Genomic DNA, 20,774 nt, shown 5'->3' on the forward strand with positions numbered 1-20,774 from the left:
GAGGGGAGTAAGGTATAAGAAGATTGGAAAGTCAGGAAAGGAGTCAGGTTTGAAAGATTTGGAATGCCAGAGCACTTTATATGTGATCCTAAAGGTGACAGAGAGCCGGTGAAGTTTGCTGTGTGCTGGGGAGGGGAGGAGTTGGGGGTGAGGTTGAATGAAAATTCTATGCCTATACTTAGGGAAAACCACTGTCAAGAACTAGAAGAGGGTTTAGAACAGAGCCTTGGGATGGAGAGAAGTAAAGTTTCTGTCACTGGTATTATTGTGCTTTGGGTTTGTGGAATCAGATAAGAATTAGATAACAAACATTTTTAAACTCTTTAATGTTAAGTGATGTTATATAAGATAATCCAAAAGAATATGTATATATTAAATGTCTATTTTGTGTCAAATTTGTGCTTGGGACTACAAAAATGAAGTCAAAAGTGGAACAGCCTTGCCCTTCAGGATTAAATTGTATCAGGGAATATAGTTTATTAAACCTGCAAAATATATAGCTAAGGCAAGAGATGATTAAATGAGCCAAATCAGAGAATCCAACCCAAGTGGTGTGTGCTTATATGTATTTTTTCCCCTCTTTGCCTACAAAAATATATTACTAAATCAGCTAATTTGGCAAATAAAATGATGACAAGATGCTTTTATATAGAAAAGCATGGAAGTTCCTTAAATGAGTTTGTGCCAGAAAAGTAGAACAATTTTTAGAAAGATTTGAACCAAGTTGAATTAAGATCATTATTTCATGCCATTAAGACCATGACAGATGAAGGGAAAATTACTTTTATGAATGCCATTGTTACTTTAACTACATGACAGTGAACTAGGTCTTATTTAGCTTCAAAAGGGATAAGGCTCAGATGCTAAAATGTTCAGAGGACCAAAGACAGAAATGAGAAAATAAGCCGAGTGATTTCTCTAAGGAATATTTTTAAAATAATATTTTTCATGAGGTATCAATTGGTGCTTAAAATAATCTTCATTTCCTTAAAGCTAGGATGATTTCATTGAGTTTCTCTGGGAAATACAACTCACTGCCTCCCATGAATCATCAAAGCTTTCATCTCAGTTGATTGATTCCTTTCCTTTATATTGTTTTCATTCAATCAGAATCATGTTGGCCTGGGACCATGTAGAAAGAAGTCCAAGAGAGTGAGGTGGAGAAAAATATTGCTCTTTAATGGGGTATTTGAGGGGTAGAAATAGTTTGTATAACATGTTAGAAGTTTTTCGATCTTTAATTTCTGAGAATTACACATCTTTATGAGAAATAACATATCTTTGGTTACAAACAAAATACAGTTTACAAATTTTTATTAATGCAAAGGATATGGAAATAAAATATTTATGGGTAAGATGTTAAGTTATTCTTTTGTAGTGCTTGTCATTTTTGTCTATTCTTTGTGCATACTCTTGCATGTGTGTATTTGATTCATTTTTATTAGATTATGTATTTATATATGACAGAACAAATTTTCATAGCACATGCATAATTCACAGAAATAAAAAAAATGCTGTATAGAATGATTGAACAAGGAAAATTAAGCCTCTACTTTTCAATCCTTGGTGTATCTTCTGAGTCAATATTCTTTTGGTAATTTTTCAGATTTTTCCAATGCATCAAATGTATATGAATATTGACTCATATCTTACTTTCTTCATCCTTATTTTATACATAACAGTGTGATTTTTACATTTTAACTGTTCCTTTTTTTCTCCTTTCTAGAACCTGATTTCATGAAACAGTACAACCCAAGAATTAAAATCTCCAAAACATCAGGTACAGAAAAACAATACAAATGTGGATAGATTGAGATAATTGAGTTTTTCCCCTTTGGTTGGGTCTGACTAACTGAAGGTGAGTAATTAGTTACTTCTTAAAGCCCATCCAAATATTCTCCTGTAGGAAACAGCAAAGTTCCCCTTCACCTGGCCAAAGGCAACAGCTGTGAAACAAATGCCAAAGAAACAACATTATGTCATTGCACTGAAACCTGGGAGGTAACACAGTCATTTATCAGGAACGAGACCCATGCAGGAATGAATTGATAACAGGGGTATATAACTGAGTTTTAAAAGCTAAATTGTTTCAGGCCCTTGAGCTAGGCACAGTTCCAATCTTCATTCTTAGAGATAGCTCTGAAGGAGCTTTGCATACTTATCTTTGACCTTCGAAGGGAAGCCTAGATCAAAATGTCAAAAAGCTATCTTTCATAAACTTCTTGAGTTTATAAGAAAGACCAGATGGAATGACAACATGAAGCCTGATTTTTTTTCCCCAAGAAGTTAAAGTCTTTTACCCCTAAATGTCTCTTATTGCTTTCCTGATTATAGTGGAGTTCTTTAAGTGAGATGGGGGTAGGGTAAAGCAGATACTACTCCAACTGACATAATCTAATTCCTTTGGGCACACACATGTTTTATTAAGTGTTTGCAAATTCTCTTTTGGATGTTTCATGAAACTTGATGATCTGCAGATTTCTTCATCTGGAGGAAAACAGAATCATTTCCTATAAAGTATTTAAGGGAATTTGGGTAGAAATAATATTTTGTAAATAAATAAAAAACCTTTCACTATCTGACTCAGATACTATGTTGCCATACTCAAGAAAAGTAGAAACATAAATGAGAACTCTCTTATTCTTAAACTTGCAGTTTCATTATGTATAAACAACACAAAATTGTATGTGGAGTATGTATATTTGTGTGTGTGTGTGTGTGTGTGTGTGTGTGTGTACACACACACCATGGGGGGGGGAGAGAGAGAGAGAGAGAGAGAGAGAGAGAGAGAGAGAGAGAGAGAGGATTTTTCTTCTAGAAAATTCATTCAAGCCTGGTTTATTTTGCTAGATTCTTAAAGTGCATTTTGGTGAGATTTGGGGTGTAAGGTATGGAAAAATCAAATCCATCAGTAAACAAGCATTTAATAGGACTAGATCCTCTACTAGGTACTATGCTTAGTATTCAGCATATTATTGAAAGGCAAAAATAATAGACTGTTTTCAAGTTTACATTTTAATCAGGGAGACAGCATATATACACAGTAGATGGAAGATAATCTTATGGGGAAGTCTCTAGCAGTTGGCAGCAGGTAGAGGTGGCAGGGTGGAGAGAGGTGTCCCTAAAGGTTTTCTAAAGAAGTTGAGTCTTGAAGGAAGCCAGGGATTCTAAGGGGATAAAATAAAGAGGGAGAGCACTGAGGCAGGGCATAGTCAGTACAAAAGAATAGAGATCAAAGATGTAGTGGGGATGAGTGGGAGGGTGACTGAAAACTACACTTTAGGAAAATCACTGTCATCTATATGGAGGATGAATTGGAGTGGGGAGAGACTTGAGACAGTAGTCCAAGCAAAAGATGAAGAGGATTGTGAGTGAATAGAAGAGAATGGATACAAGAGATGTTTTGAAGACAGAAATGACAAGATTTAGTGATTAATCAGATGTATAGGTTGAGTGAGAGCAAAGAGTTGAGGATGATATTGACTTTGTGATCCTGGGAGGCTGGAAAAATGGTAGTGATCTCAATAATAATAGGGAAGTTCAGAAGAGGGTTAGGCTTTGAGCAAAAGATTATGTTTTGGATATGTTCCGTTTGAGATGTCTGTTGGATGAGTAATTTGAAATGTCAGTGGACAGTCGGTATTGTGGAACTGAAGCCAGGAAAAGAATTAGAGCTTATAATATAGATCTTGGAATTATTTGCACTAAGATAAAACCCATGAGTGCCCAATGAGGAAGTATAGAGAGTAAAGAGAAGAGGAACCAGAAGAGAGTTCTGGAGCTACCTACAGAATATGAACGAAACACAAAGAGAAAGAAGGAAGTATCAGAAAGGTAGGGAAAAAACAGGAAAAACCAGTGCTGAGAAAACCCAGAGAAGAGAAAATATCCTAGAAAAGGAGGTGATCAACAGTATCAGAAGAAGCAGAGAGGTGAAGAAGGATGAGATGTGAGAAAAGGTCATTGATACAGCAATTAAGAGATCATTTGTAATTCTGGAGAGGGCAATTAAGTTCAATGATGAAGTTAGAAGCCAGATTGCAAAGGGATTAGAAAAGCAAGAGAGGGAGTTAATAGTAAATGAATTTTTTGTGTTTAGCTGAGGAGAGGAGAGATATAGGATAACTAATATAGAAAGTAGAATCAAGGAATAAATTTTTTATGGATAAAAGAAAAAAAGCCTTACTTTGTAGAAGAGATAAGGAAGTGTAAGATATGGGGAGAGACTGAAGAAAGAATGAAAAAGAGAGTAGAGGAAATCTGCTAGAGATGATGGAGTGGGATGGGATGGGATCAAGAGAGCAAGTAGGATCCTTGGCCTTGATAAAGAGAAGGGATGTTGCTTCATCAAAGTCTGGAGTCTAAGAGATAGTGATGGATAATGTCAGGAGATAAGAAAGGGAAAAGAGGTAGTTTGTGGGGTATGACTTGAGGAATTTTGGGGGGGAAAATTGTCAGGTGCCACTTAGAAGTTGAAGGGAGAGAGTATTATGGGAGTTTGAGGAGAAAAGATTAGGTTTGGAACTACTCCTATGGTGAGGGAATAGAGAATCAATTAAAGAGGAATAAAAGGACAGCCATTTGTAGTGGAATCTTGTCAACAGTTTTGAAAGTTCCTCCAGTTTCCTTCAGCAACTTGTGCATAAAAATGATGAAGTTTGATGTGGATATTATCTAGTATTAGTAAGGCATGATTGATGAAAAGACAAGGGGGCAAGGGACTTGAGAGTAGAAGGTAATGTAGAACTGAACCAGTTCCCTAAAAAAAAAGAGTACTGACTATCCTCAGAGTCTGGAGCCCTGAGTTTTAAAGGTTCTGGCTTCACCAATGATTGAGGCAAATTTTGGTGAGTTACTACTCTGTATCTATTTTCTAATATTTAAATTGAAATTAGATAAAAAATGTGCTTTAAGGTTTCTTCCAGAGCAAATATTCCATGACTTTCTGGGTTAGTGCAACCTGCTCACAGGTTTTCTGAGACAATGATTAACCTAAGAGTAAGGAAGATAGATTCCTCCCCTCTCTACTGCCTATGACCCCCAAAGGGGAAGGTGGTCAAGCTCACACTACTCAGTTAATAAATAACTTTTTAGAGAGAACTAAGTATTTGGTATAGGTCTCAGGGGAAAAAATTATACAAGAGACAGTGTAGATTGAGTAAGAAATCAGTACCAGGACTTGACCCTATATCACAAGGATATAATGCTCACGAGCTACTTATTTCACAATTCAGAGAGCAATGAAGAAAGTAGAGAAAATCATTAGACTATATAGTTATGATCTAAATAATATCTCATATGAACATAAAGGGATTAGAGCTGGTAGATAAAGAGTATGAAGAACTATGGACAAAGGTTCATAATATTGTTCAGGAAACAACACCAACAAAAAACCTTCCAAAGTACAAGAAGAGAAAGAAAGCAAAATAGCTGTCTGATGAGACTTCATTGATACCTAAGGAAAGAAGGAAAGCAAAAGGTAAAAAGAGAAAGAGAAATATATATATATATATATATGTATACACACACACACACACACACACACACACACACACACCCACACACACACAAGTGAATGGAGAATTACAGAGAATAGCAAAGAAGGAGGTTTTCTTAAATGAATAATACATATAAAGAGAATAAAACAATAGAATGTGAAAGTCAAGGAATCTCTTCAAGAGAAATAGAGAGATTAAGGGAACATTTCCTGCAAAAATATGAGCATAATAAAAGAGAAAAATGATATACTTAGCAGAAATAGAAGATATTAAGAATACACAAAAGAACAATATAAAAAGGACCTTAATATCACCAATATAACTTCAGTGATGTAGTTACTGATCTAGAATCAGGAGAATGAAATCAAGTGAGCTTTAGGAAGCATTGCTAACAATAAGGATAGTGCAAATGATAAAATTCTACTGTATTCAATATGCAGCAAATTTGGAAAATTCCATAGTGGCTACTGGATTGGAAAAGATCAGTTTATGTCCCAATCCTAAAGAAGGGTAATGCCAAGGAATGTTCAAATTTCCAAACAGTTATAATCATTTCACATGGGGGGGCAAGGTTATGCTTAAGATTCTGCAAGCTAGGGGGCAGCTAGGTGGCGTAGTAGATAAAGCACCGGCCTTGCAGTCAGGAGTACCTGGGTTCAAATCCGGTCTCAGACACTTAATAATTACCTAGCTGTGTGGCCTTGGGCAAGCCACTTAACCCAGTTTGCCTTGTAAAAAAAAAACCCTAAAAAAAGATTCTGCAAGTTAGTCTTAGTCCATGGGGTCATAAAGAATTAGACATGACTGAACAACTGAACAACAACACAAGGATGTATTTGAAAGGCAATGTGGTGAAATGGATGGAGAATTGGTTTTGGGAGTCAAGAAGACTTTTATCTTTGGTACATTTTGACTATCTGACTGGGCGAGTTACTTAACTTCTCAGTGGTAACTGGCAATTCTTTCCATTGGAGAACAGGTGATGATTGCTGTGGGTAAAGGTAGCCTGAGGCAGGTATTGAACACAAGTCTTCTTGAGTCATTCTATCCACCCTACCACCTGGATGCATAGTCAACAAATACCATGTTTTAAGATTTATAAAGCACTTTTCATGCTTTATCCCACTTGACCTTCATAGTTCTCTGAGGTGGGGGGTATTGCAGGGTTTACTTTTCCCCAAATTTTCCCATGAGAATAACTAACTAGCATTTGCGTAGGATTTTAAGGTTTGCAAAGTGCTTTACAGTTATCTCATTTTATCCTCAAAACAACCCTGGAAGGTAGGTACTATGTTGTATAAAAGAGAATTCAAGCAACATTCCCACAACTAGCAAGTTTGGTAAAAGTAACATGTTAAAAATCAGGGAATACAATTCCAAGGAAAACTTGAAATTAAGCCCATGTCTCCTAATTCCAAGTCCAATAGAAAAAGCATATATTTTGAAATAGAAGGGATTTCAGAAGCCATTTAGTCTAAACCTCATCATTTTACAGCTGAAGAAAATGAGATTCAGGAAGATTGATTTTTCCTAGTTATATCAATGATAAATGACAAGGGTAGGATTTTAATCTAATTAATCTAAGAAGCTAGCTGGGGTGGGAGTAGGAGAAGACAGGTATTCAGTAGCATTTTTTAAAAATAATTTTATGTTACTGTCAGTTTTAACTTTCTCTCTCTCTCTCTCTCTCTCTCTCTCTCTCTCTCTCTCTCTCACCATTGAAAGTGAAATCAGAAAAAAATCTACGGGAAAAAAAGAGGCAGATAGATGATGACTTAAGTGAATAAAGTGTTGGGTCTGGAGTCAGGAAGACCTGAGTTCAGATTTGATTTCAGACACTTACTAATCTGGGCAAGTCACTTAATCCTCTTTACTTTAATCAGAAAGAAGTGATAAATCACTCCAGTATCTTTGCCAAGAAAATCCCATGTACAGAATGGTTCATGGGCTCATGAAGAGTCATTCATGATTGAATAGCAATGGAAAAAAGAGCAGTATATAAAGACCTCCCTATTCCAAAACACAGCCTTCTCTTATGCAGTCAAAACTCAATATTAGACTTAACTTGTCTTCTTTTTTTCCTCACTCTGTTAGCGGATGGAGACCCTCATTTTGTGGTGGACTTCCCCTTGAGCAAGCTCACTGTCTGTTTTAACATTGATGGGAACCCTGGGGACATTCTCAGACTCATCTCTGATCACATGGACTCTGGTAAGTTCCATCCTGGTTTGTGGAATTAAATGAAAGGCAGTTTTAAGGGACTTGTGCACTCTACCATCACTCAGGGATCCAGATTTCTATGTCCTCCTGCCATTTTCAGAGAATAAGAAGTCAAAGAACCTGGAGTTTCATTCCCTGCTAAATCTTTCTCCATGTGAATTCACCCTTATAGCACAAGGGACTTGCTTTATGACTCATTTCTTTAAAAAATAATTTTTATTATGAATATAACAACCATAAATAAACAAAAATATTAACATATACACAAAAGAACAAGAAAGAATTATATAGGTGACTGTGAACTGTTATATATAGAACTTTGTAACATACATATTTTTTTCTCTTTTTTTCTTATTATCTTATTTTTTTCAGTTGCATGCAAAGGTAGTTTTCAATATTATCCATTTGCAATTTTATGAGTTTCACAATTTTTTACCACGCTCCCTTCCCCCCCTTTCCTATGGCAGTGAACAATCTGGCAAAAGTTACATTTATACAATTATATTTAACATATTTCCTTATTAGTCATGTTGTGAAAGAGGAATTAGAACCAAGGGAGAAAAAAATCATAAGAAAGAAGAAACATAAAAGTTTTAAAAAGTGAACATGGTATGCTTTCTTCTGCATTCAGACTTAAAGCTTTTTCTCTGGAAATGGATAGCAGTCTCTAAAACAGAATTGTCCTTGATCTGTTGAGAAGAGCTGCATCCATCTTAGTTGATCATCTCACAGTGTTGTTGGTCATGTGTACCATGCTCTCTTGGTTCTGTTCACTTCACTCAGGATTTTCTAAATTCTGATTTCTTATAGAACAATAGTAATCCACAATATTCATATACCATAACTTGTTCAGCCGTTCCTCACTTGATGGGCATCCCCTCAATTTCCAATTCTTTGTTGCTTACAAAAAAAAAATTTCTATAATATTTTTGTATATGTAGGTCCTCCCCCTTTTATGTTTTCTTTAGGATACAGATCTTGTAGTGGCATTGCTAGATCAATGGGTATATCTATATCTATATCTATATCTATATCTATATCTATATCTATATCTATATAGTTTTATTTACCTTTGGGCAAAGTTCTAAATTGCTCTCCAGAGTGGTTGGATCAGTTCATAACTCCATCAACAGTGCATTAGTGTCCCAGTTTTCCCACTTCTCCAATATTCATCATTTTTCTTTTTTTAATTTTAACCAATTAATTTTTTTAAAATTTTAACCAATCTGATAAGTGGTATCTGAGGTGGTATCTTAGGGTTTTAATTTGCATTTTTTCTAATCAATAATGATTTGGAGCAGTTTTTCCATAATACTAAAGATAGTATTAATTCTTCATCTGGAAAAACTGCTTGTTCATATCCTTTGATTATTTATCAATTGAAGAATGGTTTGTAATCTTATAAATTTGATTCTGTTCTCTATATATTTTAGAAAAATCCTTTATCAGAATCACTAGCTGTGAAAATTGTTTTCCAGCTTTCTGTATTCTTTTTAATCTTGGCTGTATTGACTTTGTGTAAAAACTTAATTTAATTTAGTCAAAATATCCATTTTGCAATTTATAATATTCTCTATTTCTCCTTTGCCTATGAACTTCTCCCCTCCATAGATCCAACTGAAAGACTATTTCTTGTTCTCTTAACTGGTCTATGGTATCACTTCTCATATCTAAATCTGTACCTGTTTTGACCTTATTTTTGGTATAGGATGTGAGATGTGAGTTTCTGCCTAGCTTTTGCCATAGGTTTTTCCAGTTTTCCCAGCAGTTTTTGTCAAATAGTGAGTTCTTATCCTACAAACCAGTGTCTTGGGGGTTTATCAAAGTGTAGATTACTATAGTAATTTACTATAGTAATCTGTTCCACTGATCCACTTCTCTGTTTCTTAGCCAGTACCAGAAAGTTTTGATGACTGCTGCTTTATAATATAGTTTTAGATCTGGTCCAACTAGGCCACCTTCCTTTGAATTTTTTTCATTAATTCCCTTTATATTCTTGACTTTTTATAGCTTCAGATGAATTTTGTTACTATTTTTTATAGTTCTAAAAATAGCTTTTTTGGTGGTTCAATTGATTCAGCACTGGATAAGTAATTTATTTGGGTAGAATTGTCATTTTTATTTTATTAGCTTGGTCTAATAATGAGCAATTGACATTTTTCCAGTTGTTTAGATCTGACTCTGTATAAAAAGTACTTTGTAATTGTGTTCATATAGTTTCTGGTTTGTTTTGGGAGGTAGATTTCCAAGTATTTTATGATGTCTACAGTCACTTTTAATGGAATTTCTCTTTCCAACTCTTGCTCTTGGACTTTATTGGTCATATTTGGAAATGCTGATGATTTATGTGAATTTATTTTATATCTTGCTACTTTGCTAAAAATGTTAATTTTTTCAAGTAGTTTTTTAGTTGATTTTCTAGGAGTCTCGAAGTATGCTATCATATCATTTGCAAAGAGTAAAAGTTTTTTTTCCTCATTGTCTATTCTTTCCTTCAATTTCTTTTTCTTTTCTTATTGCTAAAACTAATATTTCTAATATAATATAATATTGAAAAGTAGTGGTGATCCTTGTTTCACCCCTGATATTATTGAAAATTCTGCTAGTTTATCCCCATTACATATAATGCTTGCTGATGATTTTAGATAAATACTGCTTAACATTTTAAGGAAAACTCCTCTAGTATATTTAATAAGATTGGGTGCTGTCGTTTTTTGTTAAAGGCTTTTTCAGCATCTATTGAGATAATCATATGATTTCTCTTAATTTTGTTGTAATGTATATATATTAAAAGAGATCAGGGGCAACATATTGCAATAGATAAGACCTGAGTTCAAACCAAGCTTCAGAGCTCCTAGTTAGGTAACCCTGACTTCAAAGCCAGAACAACCTGAGTCAAACCCTACCTCTGATACACAATGGCAGTGTGATCCTGAGCTAGTCACTTCTCAATTTGTAGGCAAAATTAAATATAAATGGTAGCCATGAAGCTATACATAACAATCCTTCTGGATATATATATTGACTTAGAAAACCACAAATTAATATTATCTGTGTTTTATTGCATTTTTATTTATTTTATTAATTATTTGCCTATTGTTTTGGAGTTTTTCTGACTCTGAACTTATTTGGGGTCTTCTTGGTGAAGATATTGGAGTTGTGAATTGATCCAACCTCATTTTACAGATAAGGAAATTAAGACAAACAGGATTAAGTGACTTGCCCAAGGTGACACAGCTAGTAAATGGTGCCTGAGGCTGAAATTTGAATTCAAATCTTCTTGACTCTAATCCCAGCATTCTATCCATTGTGCTATTTAGCTACTCAGTCTCAGATATCTAAGGTCAAAGGATTCAGCAGAGTTCTAGAGCCCCAAGGTAATTGGCACTGTTCATAAAGTTTCTTTAAATCTTCAGTTTTGTTTGCTATCTATGAAAATGATTTGACGCTTTCCTAATAGAAACTCATATAGAGAAAGCTTAAAAAATAACTGATGTAGGTTCAGCACAGGATGGCATCCCTTATCCCTCTGTCTTTGTTTTCCTGACTCCAGCAATGAGAATTTTCAATTTAATTAAAACACACACACACACATTCTTTTTAATATGGGCAAAGATGCTTATAAAACAAAGGAAAAAACGTACTGGTCTTTGCCATCAAAGAACTTACGTTCAATGATGTGAATAAATAAAACATTAATATAGATAAATAAAGATAGATAATTTGAACTCAGAGTACAGCTAATAATTAGGGGGTGCCAAGAAAGAGGAGGTAGTAGAGGTGGCACCTGAAATGACACCTTACTTGTCATCTTCTGGAATGGCTAAGAAGATGCTCTGGAACAGGAGGATTAATTAGGGAAAATGAAGTTCTCATTATTTGGCAGGAGTCTCTGATATATATTGCTTTTAGTCAGGGAGAACAATCCATTTCAGTATGTATTGTTTCATTAGATATTAAGATATCTTATATGAGGCTATCATTTGTATGATATTCAGCCAAGCAGTATGAACATTTGCATCTATTTGAAAAACTTCATTATGTCTTAGAATTTAGCATTGGAAGAGGACACCAAAAGTTATCTAGGCCAATCTACTCATTTTGCAGATGAGGAAACTAAGACTCAGAGAGTTAAGTGATATAGCCATAGTCACCCAGGAAGTACAGTCAGGATTCAAACCAAGATTCTCTTACTCCAAATCCAATGCTTATCTCACTACATAATACCTACCCTTGAAAAATATTAATATCTTTTGATTTTACATAACCTTCATTTCAAAATATATCCCTCCTTTCCTCTATCCACAGAAAGTTACCCCTTGTAACAGACAAAAGGAGAGCGCAAGAAAACATTTTAGCAAAACTAACCTATACTTCAGCCGAACCTGACAGTGTATAAAATGTTTTACACCCATTACTCTCTTCTCCAGTGAACTGAGGGAAACCCCTCTTCTCAACAACTCTTTTCTTCTTGATTATGATGATTACTCACCATCCAAGCTTTGTTGATGTTCTTTCCATTTATCTTGTAGTCATTTGTAGATTATTTTTCTGGCTCCATTTATTTTGCTTTGCATCTGTTCTTCTCAATCTTTTCATCCATGTTTAATCTTTGAAAACTGTAATGTGACATCCTAAGATGTCTTGTTAGGACTGGAGCAAATAAAAGATCCTAATTGGAGACATGCTATAGAACACGCAGTCAATTTTTCAAGAGGTAGAATGGGGTCTAAGGAGATAAGGCCAAGAGCCCCAGTGTCACACTCTTGTCAATCACCAGCTAGTTGGTAGTAGTCAATACTGATCTGTTCATGGACAAAAGGATCACATTATGACAGCATTCTGATTGTGGTTCTGGATTCTTTGTTTTGAGAATGGAATAATTAGCTTAACCATACTTTTGTTTTCTTTCTCCCCTTCATAAGGTGTCACAGTTAATGGAGAATTAATAGGGGCCCCAGCTCCTCCAAATGGCCATAAGAAGTATCGAACTTACTTCCGAACCATCACCATTCTCATCAATAAACCAGAGAGATCTTACTTGGAAATCACACCAAACAGAATTGTCTTGGATGGTGGGGACAGGTTGGTCCTCCCTTGCAACCAGAGTGTAGTAGTAGGGAGCTGGGGGCTGGAGTTGTCTGTCTCTGCCAATGCTAACATCACAGTGACCATCCAGGGCACAATTACTTTTGTTATCCTTATTCACCTCTACAAAAATCCAGCTCCTTACCAACGAAACCATCTTGGCTTCTACATCTCCAATAGCAAAGGACTCTCAACCAATTGTCATGGACTTTTAGGTAAGAGGTTCTGTGTGTGTGTGTGTGTGTGTGTGTGTGTGTGTGTGTGTGTGTATGTTAGAGTAAGTATATGTGCTTGCCTTCTATTTATACTGGGTTTTAGGAGGAAACAATTAAGTCCTTTAACTTGAAGTTGAGGCTACTGATATTTCTTTTCTCCCACCCCTTCTTCCCTATTCCTTTTTGTCCTTCTCTTCTGACTTCCCTTTTTCTCTCTTCTTCCCTCCCATCTCCTTTTCTTTCTCTTCCTTTTCTTTTCTCTCCTCTCACTTCCCTTTCCTCTTTTCCCCTCCTCCTATATTTAATGGTTTAGGGAATGCCTGAAGAAAGGAATAAGGGATAAGAAGCTGCAATTTATAGTCTTAGAAGAATTACGTGAGGAGTTAAATGACTTACCCATGATCATCATATAGTCAGTATGTGGCAAAGGCAAGACTTGAACCCAGATCTTTCTGGGTGGTGCAGTGAATTGGCCACTGACCTGGAGTCAGGAAAATCCAAGTTTAAATACCACCTCAGATACTTATTAGCAGTATATGCCTTGAGAAAAATCATTAAACCCCTTTCTGCCTGACTTAGTTTCTTCAACTGTAAAATGAGGATAATAACAGCACCTACCTTCCAGGGTTCCTGTGAGGATCAAATGAGATATTTGTAAAGCATTCAGCACAGTGCTTAGCAATATTAAAAAGTAAATAAATGATTGCTCCTTCCCCTCACCTCCTACCATGATACCTGGCTCTTAATTTCATTAGTTAGAGAAAATTTTGTACAAACACTCTCCTATAAGAGAATATATGTAAGCTTGGATTCTCATTTAGACATCCATAATGACTTTCTAGGATGGGAAGTAAACTGTAGAAATCAATGCAATAAGAAAGTGAAAGATTGTGTTTTTCCTCATCTGTCAGAAGAATGGCATTAATGAAGTTCAAGTCATTTTTAATTCTTTTGATGTAAATCCCCTGGGTTCTTAGGAACAGCACCAGTCATACTCTTCTTGCTTCTTTACTGACCAAACTAATATGCAGAGTTAGGTTGTGAAGACATGACTTCCTGGTATTTTGAGTTGAACATTTTAGCAAGATCTTGTTTAATAAGAATGAATTTTGTTGTAGATTGGGGTCTAAAACTCCACTTGACTAAAGGAATTCTGATTATGAATTTCAAATTGAATGAACTGCTTCCTATTTTTCACCTTTCCAACCTCTTACTCATACATTCAGTGCTTCTGCTTAGCAAAGGGATCTTGGGACTACCAAAAAGGCCTAATCCTACTTCCCTATCATTCCTGACTCATTCTCACTTTGCTTAGGGGACTGCAGCAGAGTTGGTAGATCTCTATGGAACAGGTCTGGAAAATTTCCATTGTAAGGTAGTGGGAAACAGCCCATTATGAAAACAGTCTCCAAACATGGAGGGGAAAGGAAATACTTCTGGGAGGAGTCAGTGAAAAGGATCATAGATTTAGATCTTGAAAGGACCTTAGATAGTTGTACCTTTTCATTTTATACGTGAAAAAATTGAGTCATAGAGTTTAATTATTTGTTCAGGGTCACATTGCTAGAAAGTATCAGGATTTGAATCCTGGTTTCCTAACTTCCTATGCACTAAACTTACCTTCCTTCTCCAAATCTTAAACTGTTCATCTTAAAGTTTCCTAATGATGTCATCGCATTCTCCTTTACTAACTGTAATAACTGTTCAGTTATCCCAAACTGGGGCCAAATATTGTATCGCATCTGTGCTAACTGGGTTTGATTCATGTTTGGTTCTTTTCTCCTCCTGTAGGTCAATTCCTGAACCAAGAACCTAAACTAACAAAAGAATCAGTTGGTTTGGGCTCTAACTGGAACCATACTGAACCTTCAGTCTCCCAGGCAGACCTAAGTTCTGAGAAAATTCTAAAAGTGAAAGGGCACCGAGTTCCAGTGATCTGGAAACAGAGGAAAATCTACAATGGACAAGAGCAGATAGATTGCTGGTTTGCCAGAAATTCAGCCAAGCTCATTGATGGAGAGTACAAGGATTACCTAGCCTCTCATCCTTTTGACACAGAGACTACTTTTGGAAGAGGAGCATCCCAATGATTGTAGGACATGCCAGCCCTGGATATAAGAGCACATTGTAACATCTTAATGCATGCAACTCTTCAAACCACATCCCTGAGCAACTCAACTATTCTCTAAAAAAGTTAAGCTGACCAAAGGATAGTGAGGGGAGACTTGGGTGAAGAAGTTGGTTCCCTCCTTCTTTGCCTTTTTTTGCTTTCCCCTTCCCCACCCATGAGGAGAAATAGATGACAGAACTAAGAGGGAGAAGCAAGTGAAACCTTAACATTGCCCTAACTGGGCTCCAAAAGGAATCTCAACAACTGCCATAATGAACCAATTCCTTAGTGAAGCAGGTTGGTTGATATAAGACCTTGTTTTTGATGTGGAAATGCCCTTTTGCCTCTCTCCAATGCTTGGCAAACTTTCCTTTGAAAAACTTTTAAGTCCTCCTGATGCATGGATAGCTCCTGGAATGGGAAGGAACCTCTAGTTTGTTTGTAGTTATAGATCCTAAAAGTAGCACATGGTTTTGATAATGGCCAACAACTCTATTATTCCTTAGGAAGGCCTCCTCCTCCTTGCTGTTAGCTCACCTTTTTAAAAATTAGCTTAATTTGTTTTGGTTCACTGTAGATGTTGACTTGAGATAAATTCTTCTGCACCTAAAATCCTATTAGCTGGATTTGTAAATAACTGGACTTTGTTTATTGATATTTTCCTATTTATTTAGTTATGCTAAGTTTGTAAAGGAGGGAAAATAACCAACATCATGTGGATTTGAACTAGTCTGCTTGGAATTCTGAGAATATTGCCAGCTGTGTGTTGTCACTTATGAAACCCTAGGAAATCTCTGGTTTACTCTAATAGATTCTGGATGATTTCTTTTTTTTTTGCAATGAAAGATTCTTCAGGAGATGATGAACTGAATGGTCCCAAGTGGAAATGGGGTGTGGCTGGGGAAGGGGCTGGCTTGGATTTGGGGCAGAATGACTCTAGCAGGCAAGCTAACTGTAAGGAATTAACTTGCATGTTCCCAGGAAGAGGAGAGCACACACTTACCAAACCTGAAAAGAATGTCAGCATTTCAGAGTTACACAGGCCAAGGACGAAGAAATCACAGTCTAAATGAAGAAATTTGAGTTTTTTCAGACCTTGGCCAAACCTGTGTCACAAATGAAAGAGGGAAGGGTACAGTCCTAGGGATCTAGGAGTAGAAACATCTCATTTGAAGCCAAATTGCAATACTAAATGGGGAACAAGCTATAAGGAAACTTTATCATTACTCTTTTCTAAATATCTCTCCATCTTTGCTCTGCTATTCATTATTCATCTGCCAAGTTGAACCCAGTCTATTTTAATTCAGAATGATGTCTTTTAAGTGAAACAAGTCTCCATCAGAGCGAGTGAGGAAAGTTATCAGAGGAGTAGATAGATGCAGGGTGTATGTAGAACCAAACAGAAGAGAAGTGCCAGAAGTTTTCAGCCAAAGAAATATTTTCTTTTAACAAGGACTGTATTAGAAGGCCAAGTGTTAACCTCAGGAGAGGTTCCTTATGTTAGGAATACTTCCAAGCTAGCCCTCGCATGAAATGTGAAAACAGCTCTAGCATTTGGGGAGAAATCAGAATAAGAAAATTTTTTGTCATGTTTGTCTTCCCTTGAGAAACCTCAGGGTTAGACAAATGTCATTCACGTGTTTCAGTCTGATCCAGACAGCTTCAGGGGAAGTCGGTTAGATCACTTGACTGTCTAATTTCTCTAACTTTTCTAAAATCATCCACCTCTCTCCTCAAGAACAGATGGCCAGGAATTAATTCCCTGAGTTGTCAGTTATATCCCCTTATCTTGCAATCCCATTTGTTCTCTCTCTTTTTTACTCTCCTCTCCTCCCTCTTTTTCTCCCTCCTTCTTCCACCTCCTCTTCCCCTTTCTCTCTCTCTCTCTCTCTCTCTCTCTCTCTCCATCTCCTATCCTCTTTCTCCTTCAGCACAATCTCAAAATAGCTTCTTGCTTTGAGACAATAGGCACAGAGACAACTAGTCTAGACTGCAAAGAGATTGTTATGCATTTTTGCTGTCACTAAGAGAAGAGAGTGGATGTGAGCCAGAATGAAGAAGGGTCTTGGTGATCCTCTAGCTTTGCCTCACCTGCTGCCCTGTCACTGGGTCTGTGCCTTTCTCTTACTTTACTGGGTAGTGCCCAATATAGCTAAGTTGAACCCAGTCTAATTTAATTCAGAATGATGACTTTAGATTAAAAGGAGAATTTGCTCCTTGTGAGATTCTTTAATGGTAGAAACAGAAAAATTTTTATGACCATTTTTCCTCAAGGGGGCTTGTGATCTTTAAGCTCCTTTTTCAATATACCCTTGCTAGATCTCCCAGAGGCAGCAGGAGTAATAGATAGAACTTACTTTTAAGTCAGGAAATCTAGGCTTAAGGACCTTCTACTACATGATGACTGTGTGACCTTTGACAAATCACTTCATCTATTGGTGTTCTAGGAAGCACTCAGACTTTAAATTGCACAAAAGGTGCTGACCTGCAATGGTGGAGGGAATTCCTTCATCCTAGAGTTCTTACAAATCTAACCACAGATCTAGGTCTTATCTCTTCAAGTAGAATAGGAACTTAATTGAAGGCTTTGGGTGAGGGCATTTAGGGATTCTTTATCCTAGGTGGAGGAGGAGGAAGCAGCCAGTTTTAAGATTCTTGTGCTGATGGTACAGAAATATTAGAACCCTTACTCCTTCCCTTCCTTGGGGCTTAGAATAGTACTACCTTTATTCTTCTTACTGCTCATTCCTCTTCCTGACAGCCTTCTTATTTGGTCCAAAAAGCAACAATCTGCTGGAATTTTGTAATGCCTTCTGAAGATATTTTTTTAAATGATTACTCCCAGAGCTCCTGATTTGCCTTCCTTACATCTTTATACCTTTGGCTTACCTAGGTTTAAGACAGAGATGCATTGGTGGATTTTCCTTCTGGAATTTTGGGAATGAGTAGGCTATTCAATTGACTTTAATCAGAAACATATCTTAATTTTCTAATCCTACTGCCTTTCTTTAAGTGTCTCAAGAAGTGATATCCCTGATCCACTTGGTACTTTCAAGAACCAGATTTAGAGTTACACCACCTGGTTTGGAATTCTAAGAATGTCCCACCAATTTTGGGCAAATACCTAACCTATGTGTACCTTAGTTTGACCATCTGTAAAATAAAGGGATGGACCAGAAGATTGCAAGTCTCCCTTCCAGCTCTAAAGGGTTATTGTTATAATAGGAGCTAAGGATCTGCAATACTCTCTTTGCCTTCATTTATTTGATTTTTCCCATACACATTGACATTTTTGTGGGAAAAGCTGGCTAGAGGTCTGGATGCACTGTGACTGGAAAATGAAACTAGCCATTAGGATCTGACCAATGACCTTAGCCTTGCTTGTATCACACTCTAAGCAATTTTAAACATTTATTAGACATCTATGTACCAGAGAACATTGTGCTAGTCACCTTTTTTTTTCTGCCAAGGACCCTTTGAATATTTATAACATCATTCAAGGGTCATATAATATTATCAACTTAAAGATTAGCTGAATAAATTTACCTCTAATGTGAGTCCACCTGCTGTAGCAGCCCCAGACCACACAATTTCTTGGAACTTATATCTCTGGTGCCCTGTCCCTGCTTTAGTAGAAGACGTGTGCCCAAACCAAATGAATTAATTAGACCAGACCTATTCCTAGAAGAGAAACTTACAAGAGCTCTCTCTACCATTGGGAATATTCTTAAATCATCAAAAGTTCACATTCAGTCCTCAGTGCTTATGCTAAGTTAGGAAGCTGGTGAGATGGAGTTGTATGAATTCAATAAACTTGACAACCCTCTTTCAGAGGAACATTCTGGTATTCTATTGTGAGACTGTTCCCTGGCAAAGGGTTTCCCACTGCCTCCAGGACCATCTCCAGTCCTCCTGATCTAGATCTTATCACTGGACCCAGATAGCTCAGGAAGAGAAAGTAAGGCAGATGACTACACAGCCCTCCCTCACTTAAATCCAATTCATTTGCATATCAACTCCCTGATGACCTGGTCCTTTTCCAGAAGGAAAGAAAAACAACAGTTTTTTATAAGGCATTTCTGGAGAAGTGACTTGTGTATACATTCAGTGTAAGAGGATATTAATGACCAAGAACTTTAGAGTCTTAAATTTTTTTTTATTGAGATCTTTTGTCATATCATCCCAATACCTAAATATGTCTACCTCCCCTCTCCACTAAGATATCCCTCACAACAATACAGTAAAGAAATAAATAAAAGAAGAAAATAGTTCAGTAAAATTAACCCACACAACAGTGGTAGTCTACATAGTGTTCTATATCCATAGTTCCTCACCTTGATAAAAAAGAGATGAAGGCATATTATTTCATCTCTTCTTCCAGAATAATTCTGGTGGTTACATTTGCATAGAATTAAATTTCTTATTCTTTTTTTGTGTTGGGGAGTGGAGTAGATTTTGGAATCTTAAAGAAATGGACAAAGGAAAGCTTAAACATTTGAAACCTAATGTCCCCTTCTCATTTATGAAATGAATGTTCCAAGAAGGAAAATATGGACAATTCAGTGAGGGGCTGGATTATTCATTAGAACAAAAGGGAATTCCATTACAATTGTTTGCTATCTTTTTAACCTATAAGATAAATATATGCTAAACAATTTTGAGAATGCTATTTTTCCCCTTATCACAGGTCAGTTTGTCTGTAGCTTAGAACCAAGGTACCAAGGGACAGTGATGGTGATAAGGGCAGTAAGCTGGTACAAGGAAAAGTTGGGTGTGGTAAAAGGCTTCCAACTGTAGGGAGAGGCAAAAAGTATTTGAGTATCCAGAAACTGAGCCTTGTGCTCACTAGACATGAATAAACCATTTTAAATCGTGTGATGTTGGGGCATCTACTACTAGAATCTCAGAGAATTAGCTCAGGACATTACTTTCCATACCTTTAGTGTGATCTGTAAAATGACTTCAATCTTATAAGTGGTAGGAATACAATGGAAACGGCACTGCTCTTCCCACCCCCCCCCCACCCCCCCCCCCAGTGGAGCAAGTCCCTTAACCTTCTTGGGCCTCATTTTCCCCATTTGCAAAGTGAGGGGTTTGGATTTCTTGGCTTCTGATGTTCTTTCTGGTTCTAGCTGGAGAGCTAGTGATACATGTTGATTAATGTGGAGTTGGAATTGGCTTTCCTTAGCTGCTTCCTTGTTAGTCTGAATTGAAAACTGTATCCTGATGGGTAAATTAGGTGACTGCTAGCCCAATTTCCTTCACATTTTTCAAATAAAATGTGCCTTCTGGCTAAGCTGAGTCATGAATAATGTAAACCTCTTCTTTCTCAAAGGCTTCCTAAAGGGAATTTTAAGTCACTCTGGGTGGGTATGCTCAATTCCACAGTGCTGTGATTAAAAGAAGATGGAACCCCTGCAGCAAGCAAATGACATAGCTGAACAGACGTGACAGTTTTACTTCAAATATTTATTACAATCCATGAAAAGCAAATAAAAATAATAAAAGGACATTTTTAGAAAGTCAATTATAGCATGCTACTTAAGATCCAATTTAAAAGAAGAAATTTTTGCTAGAGAGATGGTTTATTTTTTAAAAAGAGGTTGATGCTTACATTAAAAATCATGTCAATATAGCTTGGTA

The 20,774-nt window shown here is 36.5% G+C and overlaps 1 protein-coding gene across 2 annotated transcripts in view; it reads left to right on the forward strand.

The window, feature by feature from the left end:
* The window catches only part of ITIH5 (inter-alpha-trypsin inhibitor heavy chain 5), a 90,325-nt gene extending 69,893 nt beyond the window's left edge, over positions 1 to 20,432 (forward strand). For both annotated transcript variants that reach the window (XM_074194175.1, XM_074194174.1), the window contains exons 11-14: positions 1,727 to 1,780; positions 7,593 to 7,709; positions 12,644 to 13,021; positions 14,813 to 20,432. In XM_074194175.1, the coding sequence (XP_074050276.1) occupies positions 1,727 to 1,780; positions 7,593 to 7,709; positions 12,644 to 13,021; positions 14,813 to 15,111 (848 nt within the window). In that variant the 3' untranslated portion in view covers positions 15,112 to 20,432. The remainder of the gene's footprint in view (positions 1 to 1,726; positions 1,781 to 7,592; positions 7,710 to 12,643; positions 13,022 to 14,812) is intronic.
* Positions 20,433 to 20,774: the final 342 nt, after the last annotated feature.

The sequence above is a fragment of the Macrotis lagotis genome, chromosome 7 (assembly GCF_037893015.1).
Source record: "Macrotis lagotis isolate mMagLag1 chromosome 7, bilby.v1.9.chrom.fasta, whole genome shotgun sequence".
Lineage (NCBI taxonomy): Eukaryota > Metazoa > Chordata > Mammalia > Peramelemorphia > Peramelidae > Macrotis > Macrotis lagotis.